Consider the following 18,759-nt stretch of genomic DNA (forward strand, 5'->3'; position numbering starts at 1 on the left):
ACGATCCACTTCAGTTTTCTGTCCCTTTCACGAGGGTTCCCAGGAAACGAATAAAATTTCGTTTCAGGCGGCGGGCTTCTATATAGGTGAATGCACATTTCACAACGCAATATTCAATTGTTTTTCGACTTCTTTTGCGCCATACCGACGTGCACCAAACACATAACATCAACACGCCGGATATTGAGCGTTATGGAGCCCTGGAAAAACTTTCCGTGTTTGACGCAGGGCGCGGCGCGAGAAGTACTCTGCACCCGGAGTGTGCACCCTGCACCAGTGCCCCACCATGTACGCTGTTCCCCCATGTCCCCCACCGTTTCCCCGCCATGTACGCTGTCCCAGGCCACACAACTGCAGTGCTCCGTCGCCGATGCGAGGAATGTCCTGCATGCAGCAAGAGAAACTCACCATTCTCCTAAATTTTTTGACGTTATGTCATCACGTTATGTCGTTATGTTATGAGCTCTTATACTTCGTTATCCGTCAGGCGTCGGTGGTTCAGTGGTAGAATACTCGCCTGCCACGCGGGTGGCCCGGGTTCGATTCCCGGCCGACGCATTGTTTTTATTTTTTTTAGATACATATTTCGATTTTTCGATTAGTCGTGTTCGAAGAAAAACGTACAGTGCTACAGAAAAGTGTAAGGGTTTGCCCCATCACTTTGCCCCCAAAAATACAGGTCAATGCGACTGGAATGTTTCTCGTTGTAAATATAGGTAATTTTAGTAGAGTTACACGTAAAGTGTTTCAGCCTATTAGTGTGGCACATGCTGCATAATTATTATCTGTAACATCCGTAAAAGCAAGAAACCGACGGCAAACAATATGCCATATGTGCAACAATAGTACTGCAACAATATGCAGGTCTTTTTACTCCATGCGTCTTATCAGGGCCCTAATTGGTTTACCTAACATAGGAAAATAGAAATTCCGGTCGGTACACCTCTGACACAAAAAGCACCACCAACAGTCTTTTTCTTTAAATTGACAACCTGACTCCTACGAGACGATATCTTTTAACCATTTATCATGTTTTTGACCTTGTATTGAAGTGTACTTCCAACTCTCACTAATACAAGCTTTATCTAACTACACTTAGCAGGTCACAAAACTTCACCTCCTCACATCGGAAGTGTCCTGCGTGGGGGGTATCGTTATCGAAAGAAATTTTTAAAAAATTCGGAAAGGGAGAGCGATCTGTCTTCCGGCGCTGCACAGATTTTCGTTGGACCTTTCCCGGTTGTAGAGCATTTCGAGAGATTTCTTTGGGAACCAAGCCAAAAATAAAAAGTCGGAGCTTCAAGCCGTGCAATTAAACAGTGTACAACAAAAATACGCGAAAAAAAAAAGTTGTGTCAGAAGTGGGATTCGAACCCACGCCCACATTCGTGGACCAGAATACTCAAACAACCCTATTGAAGGGCAAGGATATCCTTGAGTCTGGCGCCTTAGACCGCTCGGCCATCCTGACACCGTAACGAGGACACCGCATAATTGGGTCACACTGTAATCGATGGGGTCTTCATGGAGGACCTCCGTACTGGAAAAGTGCGAGTCAGAACCATGGAGTAGGAAGAAAGAGACTGATCTCAGCGAAAAGATATGGCCCCTAATTCGCCACATAATTTCCGACCGCGGCGCGACGCTAGTGTGCCCGGGGAGGCCAGATCCCGAAACCTATTGCCTTGACAGCGCATTACTTTGCGAACGTTTTCGTCAAAACAGGAATACATAAAAAATATTTGATACTGCAGATCAGCATTTTGGTCCATGAGGACTCATTTCATTAATTTTTCGCATGCCCTTGCAGTATTTCTCTAGCCTAAGGAGGGCACATTTTACTGCAGCGACGTCACAGGCGGCTATGTTTGTTGACATTGTGCATCTCTGTGTTGTGGTCGTCATTTGAAGTTTGCATGTCGCAAGACGCTGAGAATATCGCGTTATTTTCGTTTATTGATCAAACACGAAGTAGTTATTGTTTGTCTGTGTACGACTAAACTGTGTTTAAACAAGAATTCAGTGATTTCTTGCGTTAGAAGTTGTCTGAATATGTCGGTTTGTACCGGAAGAAGAAAAAAGGTTTGTTGTCATAAGAAATTTGCATTTACTTTTTACATTTGCATTTACTTTTACAATGCTGTCTAGATTGGTCAGTAATGTTCATATAACTAATAAGTCTACAGTAATTATGCGCGCAAAATTCCGAATGGAATGCTCCAAATAGCTCTCCAACTGCCGCGTGTTTCAGTCTGGTGAATTGAGGCTGTAAATTATCATGAGTATTGACCTTCATAAACTTTAGGCACAGATAGATTTAACGACGACTAGATATGTGACGCCGTAGCCTGCTGGTTTCATGACGCCAAAACAGTTTTTGTGTGCGAACTTAGAAGTTCAAGCGTTGGAGAATAGTTTACGTGAGTAATTCTCTCGAACAACCCAGTTATTTATCAAAATAACTCTGCGGCGTTTGATATAGCACCTACTAGGAATGGTGAAGAGATAGCAGAACCTTGATCGTGAAATGTTGCGCAATACTGAGAAACCTCGCAGAAATTCAAGAGCTCGAACCTAAAAACTAGAGATGGGACGAATCCAGAAATTTCCAAATCCGAATCCGGATCCAAGGAAGGTTCTGCGAATCCACGAATCTTACGAATCTTGAATCTTTCGAATCCTTTTTTTAAAAGGAGTTTAAAAAGCCAAGGAAAAAAAAACTTCTACTGAAAAGTGTTTTGAAGCAGAATATGGTAATTTGTTTAATGAAAGACAAATCAAATAATAGTTCGGTTTCAGGAGAAAATATACCCATTCTTCTTAAACTTACTTTACTTAACATGTTGTTCAGAGTCTACAAGAAATACATAAATTCTCGAGTCTGAATTATTTTTCATAAAACTAAGCAACAATCAAAAGCGAAGCCATGTTACTTTTAAACTTGTAGGGCAACAGTTCCTATCTGAACTCTTTCAGTCCAGAGCAATGTGAACAAAGAAACAAGAAAACAACCGTCGGCCAATGAAGCTTTCGGCGGACTCCGGAGGCGCCAGTTCTAAAAAGAAACAAACAAACGCAATAGACCTCTACTTGTTTGTAAACAAATGACGTCATCATGTTCGACTGCGCCACGAGTTTGGTAGAGTTGAACTACGTTCAAAGCCAGTGGCGAACAAGGCCGCGCCCGAAAGCCACGGTCTTGAGGGGATTACGATGGTCTCTGAAAGGGACGCGACCTTCGGTCCTACTTTTCTTTCAATAGGACGCAGCGAACAATTGCCCATTCGTGGAACCCAGCTCTCCCCTTCCGATTTGTTTTGGTTTCGGTCTGTCTACCAACGTCATGATGACGTTTGTCGGGTAGAGGTTCATTGATGGATTCGAAAGATTCGATTCGCCCTTTTGGGCACTGGGACTCGAATCCCTGCCTACTATTCGAGGATTCACGGATTCAGTTGGCACATCCCTACTAAACACATTAACAGTGACGGCAAAGAACCTCTAGTGTATTGTTCCTTGAACGCTCACGTACCGATTAGCACGCTCTCTTGATTTTTTATGTACAATAAGAAAGCACTATGAGGTTGTCAATATTGCACTGCAAAGGTTGCTGGTTTCGAAATCCAGCCTCCCAGGGCACCCGTGCGCCGCAACGCGATCCTAAAAAAATGCGGCGAATTAGGGGCCATGTTTCCCGTCGAGTTCAGTCTCCTTTTTTCTACTCCGCGGTCAGAACACAGAGAGAAAACGACAATTACCTAAAAACAAGGAAAAGGAAAACGATGACAAGACTATGGCAGTTCAGACAAGTTCACACACAGGAAAGTTGCCCTTCCGCCTCTCCGTGGATTTTCACTCGGCGTTTCGTTTTCGGCGGTTTTTTTATGGCATTATATTATGTCACGGTCCGTATAATCCAGTAAGCCGTGAGTATAGACGTTATGTGTTTCTGCCGTCCGTCGGTAGGTGCCGCGACCTGCAGCGAATCTATAGGGTGACTCCTTTCGGCTGTAGTTGGTTGGTTCCACAAGGGTGGCATCCAATGTATTGCTCCGTAGATGAAAGCGTACTCGGCGAACTCAATGCATATCCTGGACTGGTCCTGCCGCAAGCCACAGCAAACATCAAGGCACACGTGACCTTAAAGATGGCAGCGCCCGTGATCGGCGGCAAAACCAGTGATTTATCCAGACCCCCCCAAACCCCCCCTAAACTCTCCCAAATGTGCAGTGACACCACCCAAACTTTTTCACCAATGTACCCCCTACAGGGGGTGCCCTTGCGATTTCAGCTTACATGTCAGTAATGATATGTTAAGCTGTAATGACGTAACTATAATAATATAATGACCCCCCCCCCCCAATTTTTTCGAACACCCCTCCATGCTTGGGATTCTGGAAAAACCGCTGGGCCAAACCGTTTGTAAACATTGCGGTTCTTGTTTCTGCGCGACGTTTTGGATGTCTTTCGATCACGGCAATTATTTTTATCCGATAATCTCGCAGTAAAACGCGCAGTTTTGCACATAAGGTTGGCGTTATGACGAGGAAAATATGTCGGTAAGCGGCAAAACGACATGTAAACAAAGCCCCATGACCTCAAAATGATGTTTTCTATGACGTGCGACCAGGACTCTTAAGCTGTCAGTTTCGCCAAAAGCACCCGCTTGAGGGTAGTTACAACAATGGCGGGTTTGTGTCACCCCTGTGGTTGGTTCGGTTGTCAGACGAGCTCCGCCTCATGGCGAACGTCATATGTCACGTGAGCAGTTACGTTTACAAACAGTTTACAAGTTCGTTTACAAACGTTTACAAGTTCGCTCGCCTCCAATCTCTTCCATCTCTTCTGCGCGCTGGGGAAGAGATTCTCCTAGCCCCTACGAAAAAGAAGAGGAAGTGGTAGTAGTAGCAAATAACTGCTAAAAAGAAAAAAAAGGTGGATGAACTTGGAGCAGGATGGCTGCCCTAAGCACAGAACAGGTGAAGGCACTCACGAACGCTACAAAGAAATACTTATATCAACATAATAAAGATACTCAGTGAACCCCGCGGGGGTAACGGAAAAGTACTCCACTCCCTCCACACTGGGCTCATCCAACAAACCATAGCTCACAGCAAAAAGAAGAGGTAGAAGGATGTGGACATGCGCTCGTAGTTCTATAAGACAAATATATTTTACGCGTAGTACTGCAATGCATGCGGGAATGTGTTGCTTGCATTTTACGTGTCTGGACAACCATTGAATTTAATTGGACCTTCATGAATCCTGTATTTTCTTCACATCTTATTTGGATTTCCTTATCAGATTTGCTAAAACTTGTGAGGATTTGCCAGGTCAACTTGTCATGTCAACGGTCATCTTTTCGTCAGCCCGCTACACTGGACGGGGTAGCCTATGAATTTCACGGGCCGGGCCTGGACCGGGAAAACTAGAAATTTTTCGGGCTTGGGCCGTGCCAATCATGGAGCCGTCGGACCGGGCCCGGGCAACTAAATTAAAGGAAGGCCGGGCTCCAGTCGGATGCGGCCCGTGCACTGCGGCCCGTGCAGTGCTTTAATATATAGGTATACTGACTGCACATATAGGAACTGCCGAACACGTAAAAATTATGAAATAAGGGAATACTTTTCTGTTTAAATTGAAGTTCACTTGTGTGTTTCAGGCTTCAGTAGTCGGCGCACACGTCGTGAAATGTTTATTTTACTTTTGCTATCCCCTGGTGTCCACCTTCCACTAGAAATTATCTACGCCCGTGAGTAGTCTTCTTTACTCCCCTCCTATAAGCGGTTCGCACGCACACGCTTTTAAATGTCAGAACTTGCTGTTCTAGCTTTATAATATGCAATCACAACGAAATGTGGCTCTGCTGAAATTCGGGAGCACTTGCATAACCGGGACGACAACAGAAATTGTGAAAATTAACGTTTGATTTACAATCTTCACTTCACTTACCTCTCGCTCGGAGCTGCCACCGCACTGCGCAAATCCTGACAAGTTTTAGCCAGTCTAAAGCATCCCCAAATTCCAAAGAAGACGAAAGAAAATACAGTATTCGTGAAGATCCGATCAAATTCAATGGTTGTCCGGACACGCAAAGTGCAAGCAACACAGTACATTCATCGTATGCATTGCAGTACTACGCGCATTTACCTTATAAAACTACGAGCACACTTCCACATTTCTCCGTACCTAGGAGAATCGCCAGCGCGCAGAAGAGATGGAAGAGATGCGTACAATGCAGGCGAGCGAACAGCGAACTGCTCACGTGACATATGACGTGCGCCTTGAGGCGGAGCCCGTGTGACTCGAACTACAGCCGAAAAGAGTCTCCCCAAGCTATATAGGCCAGGTCCCCCAAACTCACCTCAGAAAAGCGTGCAACGAAGAAGGCCGCCACTAGATACCCCACTGTTGCCGTTCCGGATCACTTCAGCGCGCTAAGTTTAGCGGCAAAATGTTTTTGTTGTTTCTGCGAATGAATCTAGTCTTGATATGTCCAAATAAAACGCGTATAACAACTTTCTGTGTCGTGTTTCACTTTTTGGTCCCGTTTTTAAACGTGTTGAGCGATCGGAAGGATCTAGTGCACGGCTCCGTGCATCACATAGCGTACCTGTCGTACGAGGCGCCGCAGGCGCAGTCGTCCATTTCTCCTTCGGTGACTTGGCCTGGCTTGGATTGTGCTTCAACTGGATCTTTAGCGCGCTACAATCAAAAGCAAGCCAACGTCTGGTAACAATGGGGTATCTAAGGGCGGCCTCCGGCATTGCACGCATCGGGATAGGAACAAATACATGGGAAAATGGCGACCTTGTATACAGGTTGTCCTGTATATATCAGTTGTCCAGGTATATATATGTATTGTAATCTGTATATAAGTATCCTGTATATATATGTCCAGGTTATCAGTATGACCTGATATAGGCCTGTTGCACTAAAGTTTCACCCGGCGACCGCAGCGCCAACTGTCCTCCTTTATAGCGTAGAGCGCCCTTACTAGACGATCGTGCCCGGCGTGTTCCCTGCCTGCCGCCGTACCGGAAACGTCGTCTCTTTTGTGGGAATCCTCGCGCCACGATTTTTCAGAGCCGCAGTGTAAGTGATACATATCTGTGTATGGAAAAACATCCGACTGCACGACCACAAATGGCGCTGCAGAATATCGTTCGGAGTGCCCCCAAACGTCGTGAAACGGGCCCATACACGGTACCTTTTTTTCGTCTGGCTCCACCACTTCGTGGAAATCAACATAAACGAAAAAAAAAAAACAATAAATGCACACACAAAATATAGAAACAGAATAGCAACAAAATCGGCTGCAGCGTTATAACACATTAGTAAAACATCCAAGTCGGTCCGCCCATAACAGTTGTAGTGAGAAAACAAGGGAAGGTGAAGAAGAAAGAGAAGACAAGGAGGAAGATGTTACAATGATCGACACCATAGAAATCATAGGAAAGAGGCGAGACGAAAAGCTGGGAGAGAGAGTGATGGGGGAGAGCAAAGGAGTTGTACGAATGCAAGACCCTCTCATAATGTCCAATTCCGATAGGCGCCATGACCGACGTTCTGGATTCGGCCACAACCTTTCCTCGCTTTCCACATGTGAAGACCATGCTCGTTCGGCATAATGGTATCCAATCCAATGTAAGTCGCTTGCGCTTCCGCTGAGCTCCGTGTGTCAGGCTGTGTACGAAGCGTGTTTGTTTTGTCTGCCGTCGCCTGTGCGTTTGGATTCCGTAAGGAACAAGTATCGTACAGTTTAAACCTTGTGCTGCGACGTATGAAAGAACGGCGCACGGAACTCGTAGGAGACACCGTTCGTAACACGTTAGGCCTACCGTATCGATCATGGTGGCTCACATGTTGAGATACCCCTTTGCTAGCTTGGTTTCGATAGTCAGTGACAACATAAGTCGTACACTTGACCCCGCCCCCACGCAAGAATGTAGTGCGGCGCGGCCAAGTGGGAAGTGGGGGGGGGGTGAGAGAGAGAGCCGGCACTACATCACGAAGCGGGGGCGTCGTGCAAAGGCTGGTAGCCAATCGCAGGAGCCTATCATAGATGAGTGGGCGGTCCCAATTGTAGGAGTTAAGTTGTGACTGACTATAGCTATTATGAGAGTTCTATGAATGACAGCGAAACGAGCACGGCTCAATCATGCAGCTTTTTTTTTATCATACGTAGGGTTATATAGCTTTCTTTCTTTTTATTTTTTATTGATGACATAATTGACACCGTCATCACTCTCGGAGACCCTAGAATATTTCCAACGCTTCCCTGTGTAACTTGCAAATATTCTTGTTGGCCTTTACATATAGAAACGAGTTAAGCACGCAGCACTGCTCTGTACATATCAAAGCGAGAAATATCAAATACTGTACATCTGTACAATCTGTATCTGTACATATCAAAAAGCCTTGCCTGGGACGTCAGTGCCGTATAGGTCTATAGGGTCCGGAAATTTAGGCCCTAAAAACGACGGAAATAGGCGGGCATTTTGGCCCTCAAAAGCACCAAAATAGGCAATAAAATGCAAAAACAGGCCCGTTAATCTGGTACGCTCTTTTCCTGTGTTGGCGTTTCAGAATGCTCCTTCCGGGAAAACTTGCTCCGTTTAAAGTGTACAGTATCGTACAAGCTTTGACTTCTGGTACACGAATGCTGAGTCCTGTCACCGGCTGTGCTGTCTGAGGTTTTTCCCTGGGTTTTCCGAAGACTATATCCAGACGAATGTCGGCACAGTTCCCCCTGAAATCGGCCCAGGGCGCATACTAACCCCCACCGTCCACTACTCCTTCCTGCTGTCCTCTCTTCATCTGTCCACGTCTGTACGCCGCTCATAGCCATAGTTGCTTCGCGGCGCTAACACGGAATTAAAAAAAAAACGAACGCTGAGGCGGCCAAGAGCCACGCAATATTGAATAATACTTTTAGTTCTTCGTCCTGGAAAATATTGAAAGGCCAAGAAAGGCCAAATCTTTTGATCAGATAGGCATGAATTCCTTCTGAGCAAAACCAAGGTACTGAAGGAAACCAAACGCAAGAAGGAACAAGAGGCACAAACAAGCAGGAACGAAACGCAAACTGCAGCTCAGCACGAAGCTCAGAGGCACACTCGCACTTGCACCTCTAAAGGAGGTTGTTATGGAGTCTAAAAATGTTAGAAAAGGCCGCGATCCAAGTAGAGGCGATAAAAAGATAGGCAACCCCGAAAATGCCACATTTAGGCGTTTATAGGCATTGATAGGTAAATGCCTAAAACTCCGGGCCCTACAAGTTTTGGGGCATGCTGCGAATTGGTTCGTAACATCTCCATGCGCAACATTAAAGTGCCACTGCGGACTAAATCTCGTGTCATCAGAATCCTACCAAAGTTCATTTGCTGAAATCTTCTTGTCTCACTTTACATTGCTACAAAATATTTTGGCTCTACGTGACGCGAAAGCTAGAGAAATGTAAATTTTTACTTTTGAGAACTGTGACGTCATGTTAGGCTCCGACGGAGCACACGGCTCTCATCTGGCAACGTTGTTCGAGGTTTCCCCGGGGCTCACCTTTTGCACTCCGTCAGCGGAGCCCCACGTGACATGCCATACGAACGCTCCGACCTTGGAGATAACACAAAGGAGGAAGAAGATATCTCTCCCAGTTTCTCCTCTTTCGATCAGCCTCAGATGACTTCTCCACTACGTGACCCTCCCCGGACGCCGGCGTCGTTGCTAGGAGACGAGTGCCCTCTCCAGAACATGACATCATTGCAATTTGTGGGCTCATGATTACGTCACTCGCTCATTACGTCATCTAAACTTGTGGAGGCTCAGCAGATCTGCAAAAATTTACAGAAATGCACAGCGTTCGTAAACATTACTGGAATTTCACATATAGAATCCTCGAGGCGCCTTCTTCTCATGGACTAAATAAAATAGAAGCTGTTTTTGGAGGCCGGAGTGGCACTTTAACGTTCTCGCGAGGAATTTTCAGTAGCATTTACCATATAGCGAGATATGACCGGAAGTCATGTGGAACTCCATCACTTTAACTCGTTCATGTGTTTGTATTTTCTGCGTGTACGCGTCCTGCGATAGCCAGTCCGACTTCCTCGCGACTCACATGCCCCCCTTTTTTCTTCATTATCACACCACCATCACGATGACCGCAAGTCAAGAACCCTCTGAAGCATTGGAGCCAATGACTCCTTCGGAGGTTGACGCGATCCCGACCTACTAGATTATAACGACCATGTCATCAGGGGCGGATCTAGAGGGGTGTCAGGATGTCCTGACCCCCTCCTCAATTTCTGTCTTCACATGGTGTTTAATTGACCTAGATTGTGTATCTACCATGCTGGCCAAGGCTGAATCACCCTCTCACAAAAATCCTGGATCCACCCCTGCATGTCATATAGGCACCCCTTCCCAGCGCCCATGGAGAAAGGAAGGACAGGAGCGGCCCTTCCAACTTTTTCCAATTGGGACGGGCTTGGCAGCCTTCGCATTGTATTCTGGGATGCTCCTGTCTACCATGTGACCGCTCAAGTAACCCCAAGAGCATGCGCAGGCCAGCTCCCAAAGCAGACGACGGGAGTCGTGATTGTCTTGCAGTTTAGACATCTCCATTGTGATGAACGCCGCGTGTCCAGCTTTATTTGTGTGTGTTCGAAGGTTTACTCTCGGTTTACCCTTCGACTGCAAGACGGGTCACGGTCTGTAGGACAAGCACGCAGGTCTATACAGGGTGTCCCAGAAAACGTGTCATTGAATTATAATAAAATAACTACACCACCTAGAGTCATGCGGTCAATGGCATTTGTTCTTACTGGGTTTTTGCCACCTCCTCATGTGAATGTCGTGTAACGTAAGTTTAATTATGTCAATTTTTGCGAGCTTAAGTCGGAAATTTGCCTAGTAAAGGTCACTTTTTTACCCCACCAATGTGAAGAGCGTGTCTAATTTAGTCAAATTAATGATAATTGACATGAATATTCAGGAGCTATCCCATCGGAAAAAATAGCAGAACATCATGCTCTACGGAGGTCGCCCAGAATAGCGCACGATGAATTTTTCAGCGCAATCTTTGTCAGTCCGACGAAAGGAGGTTGGAAACCCAGCCCTCACCGACATCGCAGAAGGAGATAAAACAGGCACGGCTTATCACGTCTGACTTTCGCTGGGATAATGCTTTTCCTCTCCCAATTTTAGGAACTGTTACTTTTTCTACTATCACTCTGTGGGCTGGCTTCGGAACCTCCTTTCGTCGCACTGCGAGCGATTGCGCTCAAAAAGTCATCGCGCGCTATGGTCCGGTGCTCCGAAAACCATGATATTCGGCTATTTTTTCCGATGGAATAGCTCGTGAATATCACTGTGAATTATCATGAATTTGAGTGAATTCGGCACGCTCTTCATATTGGTCTGGTAAAAAAGTGACCTTTACTTGGCAAATTTCCGAGTCCAGTTCGCAAATATTTACATAATTAAACTTGGAGTACATGACATTCACATTTGGAGGTGGCAAAAACCTATTAAGAACAAATGCTGTTGACCGCATGATTCTAGGTGGCGTAGTTTTTTTTATTATAATTCAATGACACGTTTTCTGGGACACCCTGTATAGAGACATCATTCGTGGCAGCGATGTTTGTGTGACGACGTAGCCACGTTTTCTGTGTTTGTTGATGAAGTGGTAAAGCATGCCAGTAATCAAACTTGTACAACAATGGAGGAAATCAAATGAATCTGCAGCTGTAGCACAGCGCCAGCTTGCAAATGAACGATTCAAGATGACTCTCTCACAGCAGGGGTACGAAACAACCGATCAAGTAAGTACTTACGAATGAAACGTTATTCCCGTGGCAGAGCTACTTTCTGTTGAACGACAGCCGCAACCGCGGTAAGAACACGTTGACAAAACATTGTTTCCGCAATGGTGCTCGCATTTTAGGAGTAAACGACTTTGGAAAGGCATAAGCACGGAGAGCAGCGCGAGCAACAAACCGTTGCTAAACCGAAACTTTAGAGAGGATCACATGGTGGACAGGAAGTAATGGCGGTTTTGACAGGAGCGACCGCCAGATGGGTCCCACGGAAACCTGTTCGAAACGGCCGCTCCTGTGTTTCCTTCCTCCATACCAGCGCCGCATTTGGAAGCTAGCGGTGGCGCTACTCATCGGCCCGGGTATTGCTTCCATAACTTCTACAATACTTTGTACTTCAGCTTACCTTAGTATGTTTGTACCAGTGATGGGCGTCTCACGGAAGATGTTTCATTCTAAAGTTGACTATCATCATCATTCTACTCGTTTTCATATGAGCTGTTGTTGTCGTCTGCTAGGGTAGTCATGCACCCGCTTCTGCGGGTTTAAAATTCAAATTTCCATTGCCCAATCAAGATGTAGATGTCGCGGGCCGATGAGTAACGCCCCTAGCAGATAGTGCGGACGGGCTCCTCATAGGGGTTGCCGATTATGACGTGGTCGTTATAATCCAGTAGGTCGCGGACGCGATGCACGCTGCATGACACTACTAGCGTTCCTCGGCGCTGTTGCCGCTAGCATCAAGGCTGTAACGTACCTACCGCTGACAAAGATTACGTAGCTTAGAGCCTGCATTGGTGCTTTCAGACGGCTGACATAGTCATTCTCCGAAAAATACTTTTAGGCGCTTTCACACTAGAAAACAATACTGAACGCTTCATAAGGTAAAAGCCTGAGTCTGTGCCGACAGAGGGACGACACACAACACTCTGTGTCACTGAAGTCCCTCTGTGTGCCCAGGCTCAGGCTTTTACATTATTAAGTTCATCCACCAGCTAGCCTGCATCTATGCCATTTTGTCAGTTGCTGAACACTTCTTGGTTGCACAGATAAAACTGTTTCCATTCAGAACACGCTTTTAACTGATCAAGTCAATGATATTTTCCAGGACCGTCCGATCTTCCTTGAGGGGAAGCTGGGGGGGGGGGTGACTTGGGGATTTCGAGCGATCTGCCTGCCTAGATTGGCGGCACGTTGCTCTGGGACAGGATGAAAGGGGGTGAGGGTAGGCGAAGGGGAAGTGTTAGGCGCGCAACCTCTTGCTGATGTGTCGGCGACTTTTGTTCTGATGTGCGCCCTATACGCCGACATGGGAACTCTGCACCTACTTTTGTTCTGATGTGCGCCCTATACGCCGACATGGGAACTCTGCACCTAGAGACATTATGGGATTAAGGTACCCTTTTTTGCCGCTGTCGTCGATACATAACGTAGGTGCCTCCAAGGACATTGGGAGGGTTATAACCGTGCGAGCGACAGAGTGACGACGGACCAGGGTGAACAACAGGTATCCAAGATTAACCCTGCGGGGCCCGTCGCTTTGAAACCGCTTGTCAGGCGGCACAACTGTAATTGAACTGATGCAGTGCTTTTGTGGAGTGGTTTCACTTTCACCACACAGTGTTGTATGTTAATACTGATGTCAGCTTCGAGTCCGCTGATTGGTTATGAAAAGGTAACCTTTTCTTTAAGAAGGCACCCGGGCATGTTAGCGGGGTTGATTGCTGATGGTCTCGCTGCCACTTAGGCTAGCAGTTGTAACTGGTAGTTCCCTGTAATAAATGTAAATTGTTGGTGTTCTACGTCAAGTCCCCATGGACACCTCCTTTCGTAACGGGTCGACGTAGCGTCGGGCCCGCGAACCGTTCCTACGACTCTGTGGCGACCCACTTCAAGAACTCTATATACGGACTTATCTGCTACATTTAAGCACTTAGTTGAAAACTTACAAAACAATTTTTCTTTCGTTCTTCCTGGCCAACTCCGCAATAATATCTGACTAGTCAAAAGATTCTGGTATTTCTTTTTCGATCGAGGGCATTGCGAGGCCCGTGTATGGTGTAATGGACAGCGCGTTGGACTCCCGCTTTGGGGACGCCATCTTTTCGGCTTTATAATCAGTGATGATATGCGGGACCACTCCAGCTGCACATGCCTGGAGCCGGCCCTGACCAATATCATAGCAGGCAGGTATCATAGACCAATTTTAGAAACGTACTAACAACGATGAACGCAGCAGGAGTAGTCAGGCTAGCTGTTTTTGACTTGGTGTTAACATTGCCTTGAGCTTGAGGGAAAACACAGGACGAGACGAAAACACGACAGGCTCACGACGTACTATCAGCATTTTGACCCTCATCCAATCATCAACATTAAAAGTACGGTTTTTTGCCGTTTCCAGCCAGCCACAAGTTACTAAATGAAACAAATATAAATGGACTATAAGGCTAAATGCAGGTATAGGTACATAGTAGACGTTTTCAAGTTACACGCGTCCACACTTGCAACCAAAAATATGTGCGATCTAAATACGTAATCTTGTCTGCCGGTTGTTTGTACTCGACAAATCGTATATGAAAGGCGCATATAATTAGAACAGGTGATTAATAGACCTCTCCCTGTTTGTAAACAAATGACGTTATAGTGTTCGGCAGCGCCACCAATTTGGTAGAGTTGCACTACGCTCGAAGCTATAGAGGCGAACAAGATCAAGCCTAAAAACCACGGTCTTGAGGGGATTACGATGGTCCCAGGAAGGGACGCGACCTTACACTCTTAAAAATGATGGTGGTGGTGGTGGTGGTGATGGCGATAGGGCTTGCCGTTGTAGGGCTCTTAAAAATGAACTTCACCACATAGCACGCTCCTAGCCAACCATCATCTCGAATGACATTGTTATCTGCCCTGGTTTGTTGATAACGGAAGGCGTACGCCTTTTTTGTGACACTTATGCTGTTCACAATTGTCACAGAAAAGGCGTACGCCTCCCATTTTCAACAAATAAGGGCGGATAACGATATCATTTGAAGTGATGGTTGGCTTACGAGCTTGCTATGCGGTGAAGTTCATTTTTAAGAGTGTAGGTCCTACTTTTCTTTCAGTAGGAGGCATCGAACAAGTGTCTATCCGTGGAACCCAGCCCTCCCCTAACAATTTGTTTCGGTTTTAGACTGTCTATACCAACGTCATGATGACGTTTCTCGGGTATGGTTTACTGTGATTCGGCGTTAGCGCCTCGAAGCAACTGTAAATTACTACGAACCGGCGCGGCTGACGCCTCCTTTCTCTCTCTCTCTCTGAAATGACCAGTACAGGCTGGAAAGATGACTCTTCTGTCAAATATTCCATGATGCATTTCCATAATTCGTTACAGGATTGCCGATAAGATCTCAACGACAACGGATGAGATACGATGATCTGCGAAGCTTCCCTGATGAACGGGGTGATCTAAAACCGAACTCGTGCATCCGATATACGGCCATATGTCTCACTTCCGACATACAAAAATGCAAGAGGATATGCGCGACCCAAATGAGTATTACAATGTACCACACTTTTAAAAGCGACACAATCACGTGGTAAGAGCTCAGTGTATAGGATCTACCACAGCATCGGTTTATCCATCGGGAGTCATCTTCAGCTGCGAAAGTCCGACGAAGTTCCGAAGGGATGGGCACTCCATTTCTTACGCTGATTGCGCTGCTGATCTGTTCACGCATTCAAGCGGAGCATCGACTGCAAGGAGGCAGGGAGGTGAGTTGAAAGTTCACTTACTCAGTCGTGAGGAGGATTTAAATACTATAGTTAGTAAGAAGACAGCATAAAGGTCACAGCTAAGGAAGGCTCGGAATACTGGTGAAAGTACGCTAAGCGTTCCAGGTTTAAAGTATGCATGACGTTGCAGAGAGACACTGTTCTTCTTGAGGGCATCGTTGACTTGTGGTGAACCACCTTTACTTGGTGGACTTTGCCAATGTTGAAAATGAGCAGCGTGCTCCACTAGTAACGTTCACTGGCTTGAGAAGGCCCCTGAAGGGTGAAAGATCGTTCACCCTACACTAAGCGCATTCTTTTCACTTGCACTGGACTGCACTACGTTGGACTCCACGCAAGACGGGTTTTCGGGAGTTGCACTTTCCAGCTGAAAGGAACTTTATTAGTAATGCCTTTCTTTTCAACAGGAAAGTGCAGCACGCTAAAAACCCAGTTCAGACCTGGTGCTGGAGGTGCAAGCGAAAAGAATGTACCTACCTATTAAACGAGGCGGCGCCTATCTGGGACACATCATGCATGTCCCAGATATGCGCCGCCTCCCATTTTCAACAAGTCAATACACAGAATGATATCATTCGGAATGATGGTTGGCTAGGAGCGTGCTGTGTGGTGAAGTTCTGTTTTAGCAGTGTATAGCTCCGACGGCTAGGTCTCCATACGGTCATTCACCCAACTTAACTCTAACACGTACCTTATCTACCTACCGGCCATTTTCTGTCTATTTGTACATATATCCCCTGCTTTTAAATACAACGCGCAGACCACGAGGACGATGCTCTGGAGAAGAAGAGTTTCTATTGGCATTACTGTCTCCAGACCCCAGGCGCTACACTTAGCTAGCGTGTGACACACTGGCGAATGGGACTTATCAAGCATGCATTGTCCGAGTATTCAGGAAATATAAATACATTTTTGTGTGTGTCGTAGTCCGCGAGATAGACATGACACGCACGAAACACTGAGAAGCGGGGACCGTTTCTATACGGGAGAGCCTACGGCAATTCCCGTTGGATTTCTTATAGGTAAACACATGTCACCTCTTTAGCGCTATCTCCCCGACGGAGACATGCGCCCAACCTCATCACCTATCGCACCACCTGTATTGTAATGTCAGAGCTGGATGTGTTTCGATATATTTGTAGTATCGAGCACCTACGCGGCCCGTTGCCCATTTTAGGGTAAAACTCTGAATGTGGGCTCATATCGCTCGAAGCAGGAGCGACGGGGAATTGATATGCTTGTGTAGGATAACTTGGGTCGGCTGTTTCTCTCTCTCTCTCTTTTTAGTTCTGTGTTAGTGCCGCCGAGCAACTGTGGCTGTGAGGGGTGCACAGATGAGAGGAGAGGACAGCTTGTCCTGCTCATTTGAACATAATACGCATTATTGTTGCAGGATGACGTCGTAGCGGACATCAGCGGCTCAGTCGAGACCGCAGCACAGAAGCGAGCCAGGATCAACAAGCGCCATGAGCCACGCGGTTCCAATAAATGTGATGTTGGAGAATGCGTTGTAATGGCGCCGCAAATCGTCACAAAGAGAATCCTAGAAATCATCGAGAAAGTCAACGGCATCTCGTCCGACGTGATCGGTCTCAAGAGCGAAACCAACATTCGGCTCAACGATATCGAGACGTCGGGAGCGGAACTCAAGAAAGAGTTCGAGAGCTTGAAGAAGGAAGTTACGCGGACTTCATTATCCGTGGAGAAACTTCGAGGAGTCACCGATCAAGTGGAGAACAAGCTGGAAGCCTCCCTCTTGTCGATGCCCAGGATCACGTCAAGGTACAACCGGACAAGAGCGTCGGGCCTTTCGGACCACCAGGTGGCGCAAGTTTCCGCCTACAAGGTGTCCTGGCAGATTCCGCGCGGAACGATCGATAAAATGCGAGAATCGAACCCGCCCGAAATCGAGAGCCGCAAGTTCAGGATTGCAGGATATTCGCTAAAATTGATATTGGGGTTCAGCTCTCTGCACGGCGAAGACTACTTGGCACTGTACATGTCCCTGTGTCCGGGTCCCACGGACCAGGACTTGCAATGGCCATTCGCAACGCCGTATGTCTTCACCGTCTCTCACCCGATCTTGAGAATGAAAGACAGGCGGTATGAAGGCACCACGGCAGAACCGAACGAGATTTTCGAAAAGCCGAGCGGTAAGTGTAATCCAGCATGGGGTGTCGGACGTGCTCTCTCTTGGAAAGACGCGGAGGAGAACGGTTTTCTGTTGGACGGTATCTTCACGGTGTCCTTGGAGCTTTTGCCAAAACCCTAAGCCTGATGAACACTGGCTATTCCACAGCATATACACAGTGTTTCAAGCCATAGGCTCTGTACATAACAAAGACGTATATGTTTCTTTGTATAGACCTCGTATTGTCAACTGTAGGATGGGACAAGTGTAAGCTTGCCCACATCATGCTTCAGAAATAAAGCGCTACCTGTAGCACGCAAGGGCTCATAGGAACTTGCGCCTTCAAGCATTACGAGACCACCAGAGGTGGAGGTAGAAGAAGAACAACAACATTCCCAATGTGCGGAGCAGCAGCGTCAGCCGGGGTAAAGCATAACCGCAGCAGACGACGGAGCAGTGTCCTTCAAAGTTCCCACATGCTGCTTTGCGGCGCGTGCATATTTTTAAATCGTCTATTATTCATGTGTTCCCACGAATCCTCGAATACTAGGCAGGGATTCGAGATTCGGGAATCCGAATCCCAGTGCCCAAAACGGCGAATCGAATCTTTCGAATCCGCCGACCACGTTTGTTTGTTCCTTTTCCAACCTGGCGCCTCCGGAGTCCACCGAAAGCCTCATTGGCGGACGGATGTTTTCTCGTTTGGTTCTTTACATTGCTCTGGACTGAAAAAGTTCAGGCAGGAACTCTTACATTACAAGTATAAAAGTTTTGTTTTTCTTTTGATGGTGGCTGAGTTTTATGAAAATAATTCAGACTCGGGAATTTATGTATTTCTTGTAGTCGATGAACAACATGTTAAATAAATTAAGTTTATGAAGAACTATATGGATGTATTTTCACCTGAAAGTGAACTTTTATTTAATTTGTTTTTCATTAAACAAGGGTATCATATTCTGCTTCAAAGAACTTTTCAGTAAAAGTTTTTTTTAACTCTTTTTAAAGAAAGAATTCGGAAGATTCGAGATTCGTAAGGTT

The 18,759-nt window shown here is 46.4% G+C and overlaps 1 protein-coding gene and 2 non-coding genes across 3 annotated transcripts; 2 read left to right on the forward strand and 1 right to left on the reverse strand.

Annotated features, from left to right (window-relative positions):
- Window positions 1-487: 487 nt before the first annotated feature.
- On the forward strand, window positions 488-558 carry Trnag-gcc (transfer RNA glycine (anticodon GCC)). The gene has a single exon. It is a non-coding gene; the product is annotated as a tRNA-Gly (tRNA).
- A 795-nt stretch (window positions 559-1,353) lies between these two features.
- Window positions 1,354-1,471, reverse strand: Trnal-caa (transfer RNA leucine (anticodon CAA)). The gene is made up of 2 exons: window positions 1,434-1,471; window positions 1,354-1,399 (listed from the first exon to the last, which is right to left on the reverse strand). It is a non-coding gene; the product is annotated as a tRNA-Leu (tRNA).
- Window positions 1,472-15,376: 13,905 nt separating this feature from the next.
- Window positions 15,377-18,587, forward strand: LOC135371461 (uncharacterized). The gene is made up of 2 exons (XM_064605514.1): window positions 15,377-15,569; window positions 16,984-18,587. Exons 1-2 carry the CDS (start codon window positions 15,486-15,488, stop codon window positions 17,860-17,862), a joined length of 963 nt encoding a protein of 320 aa, XP_064461584.1. The 5' UTR covers window positions 15,377-15,485; the 3' UTR covers window positions 17,863-18,587.
- The last annotated feature ends 172 nt before the right edge of the window (window positions 18,588-18,759 follow it).

This window comes from Ornithodoros turicata, chromosome 1 (assembly GCF_037126465.1).
Source record: "Ornithodoros turicata isolate Travis chromosome 1, ASM3712646v1, whole genome shotgun sequence".
Lineage (NCBI taxonomy): Eukaryota > Metazoa > Arthropoda > Arachnida > Ixodida > Argasidae > Ornithodoros > Ornithodoros turicata.

Excerpts from the sequence above, each read along its gene's own strand:
- LOC135371461 (XM_064605514.1), top strand. The coding sequence starts at position 15,486 with ATGGGCACTCCATTTCTTACGCTGATTGCGCTGCTGATCTGTTCACGC. Across the intron at positions 15,570-16,983 it reads GACTGCAAGGAGGCAGGGAG|GATGACGTCGTAGCGGACAT; the intron begins GTGAGTTGAAAG and ends TTATTGTTGCAG.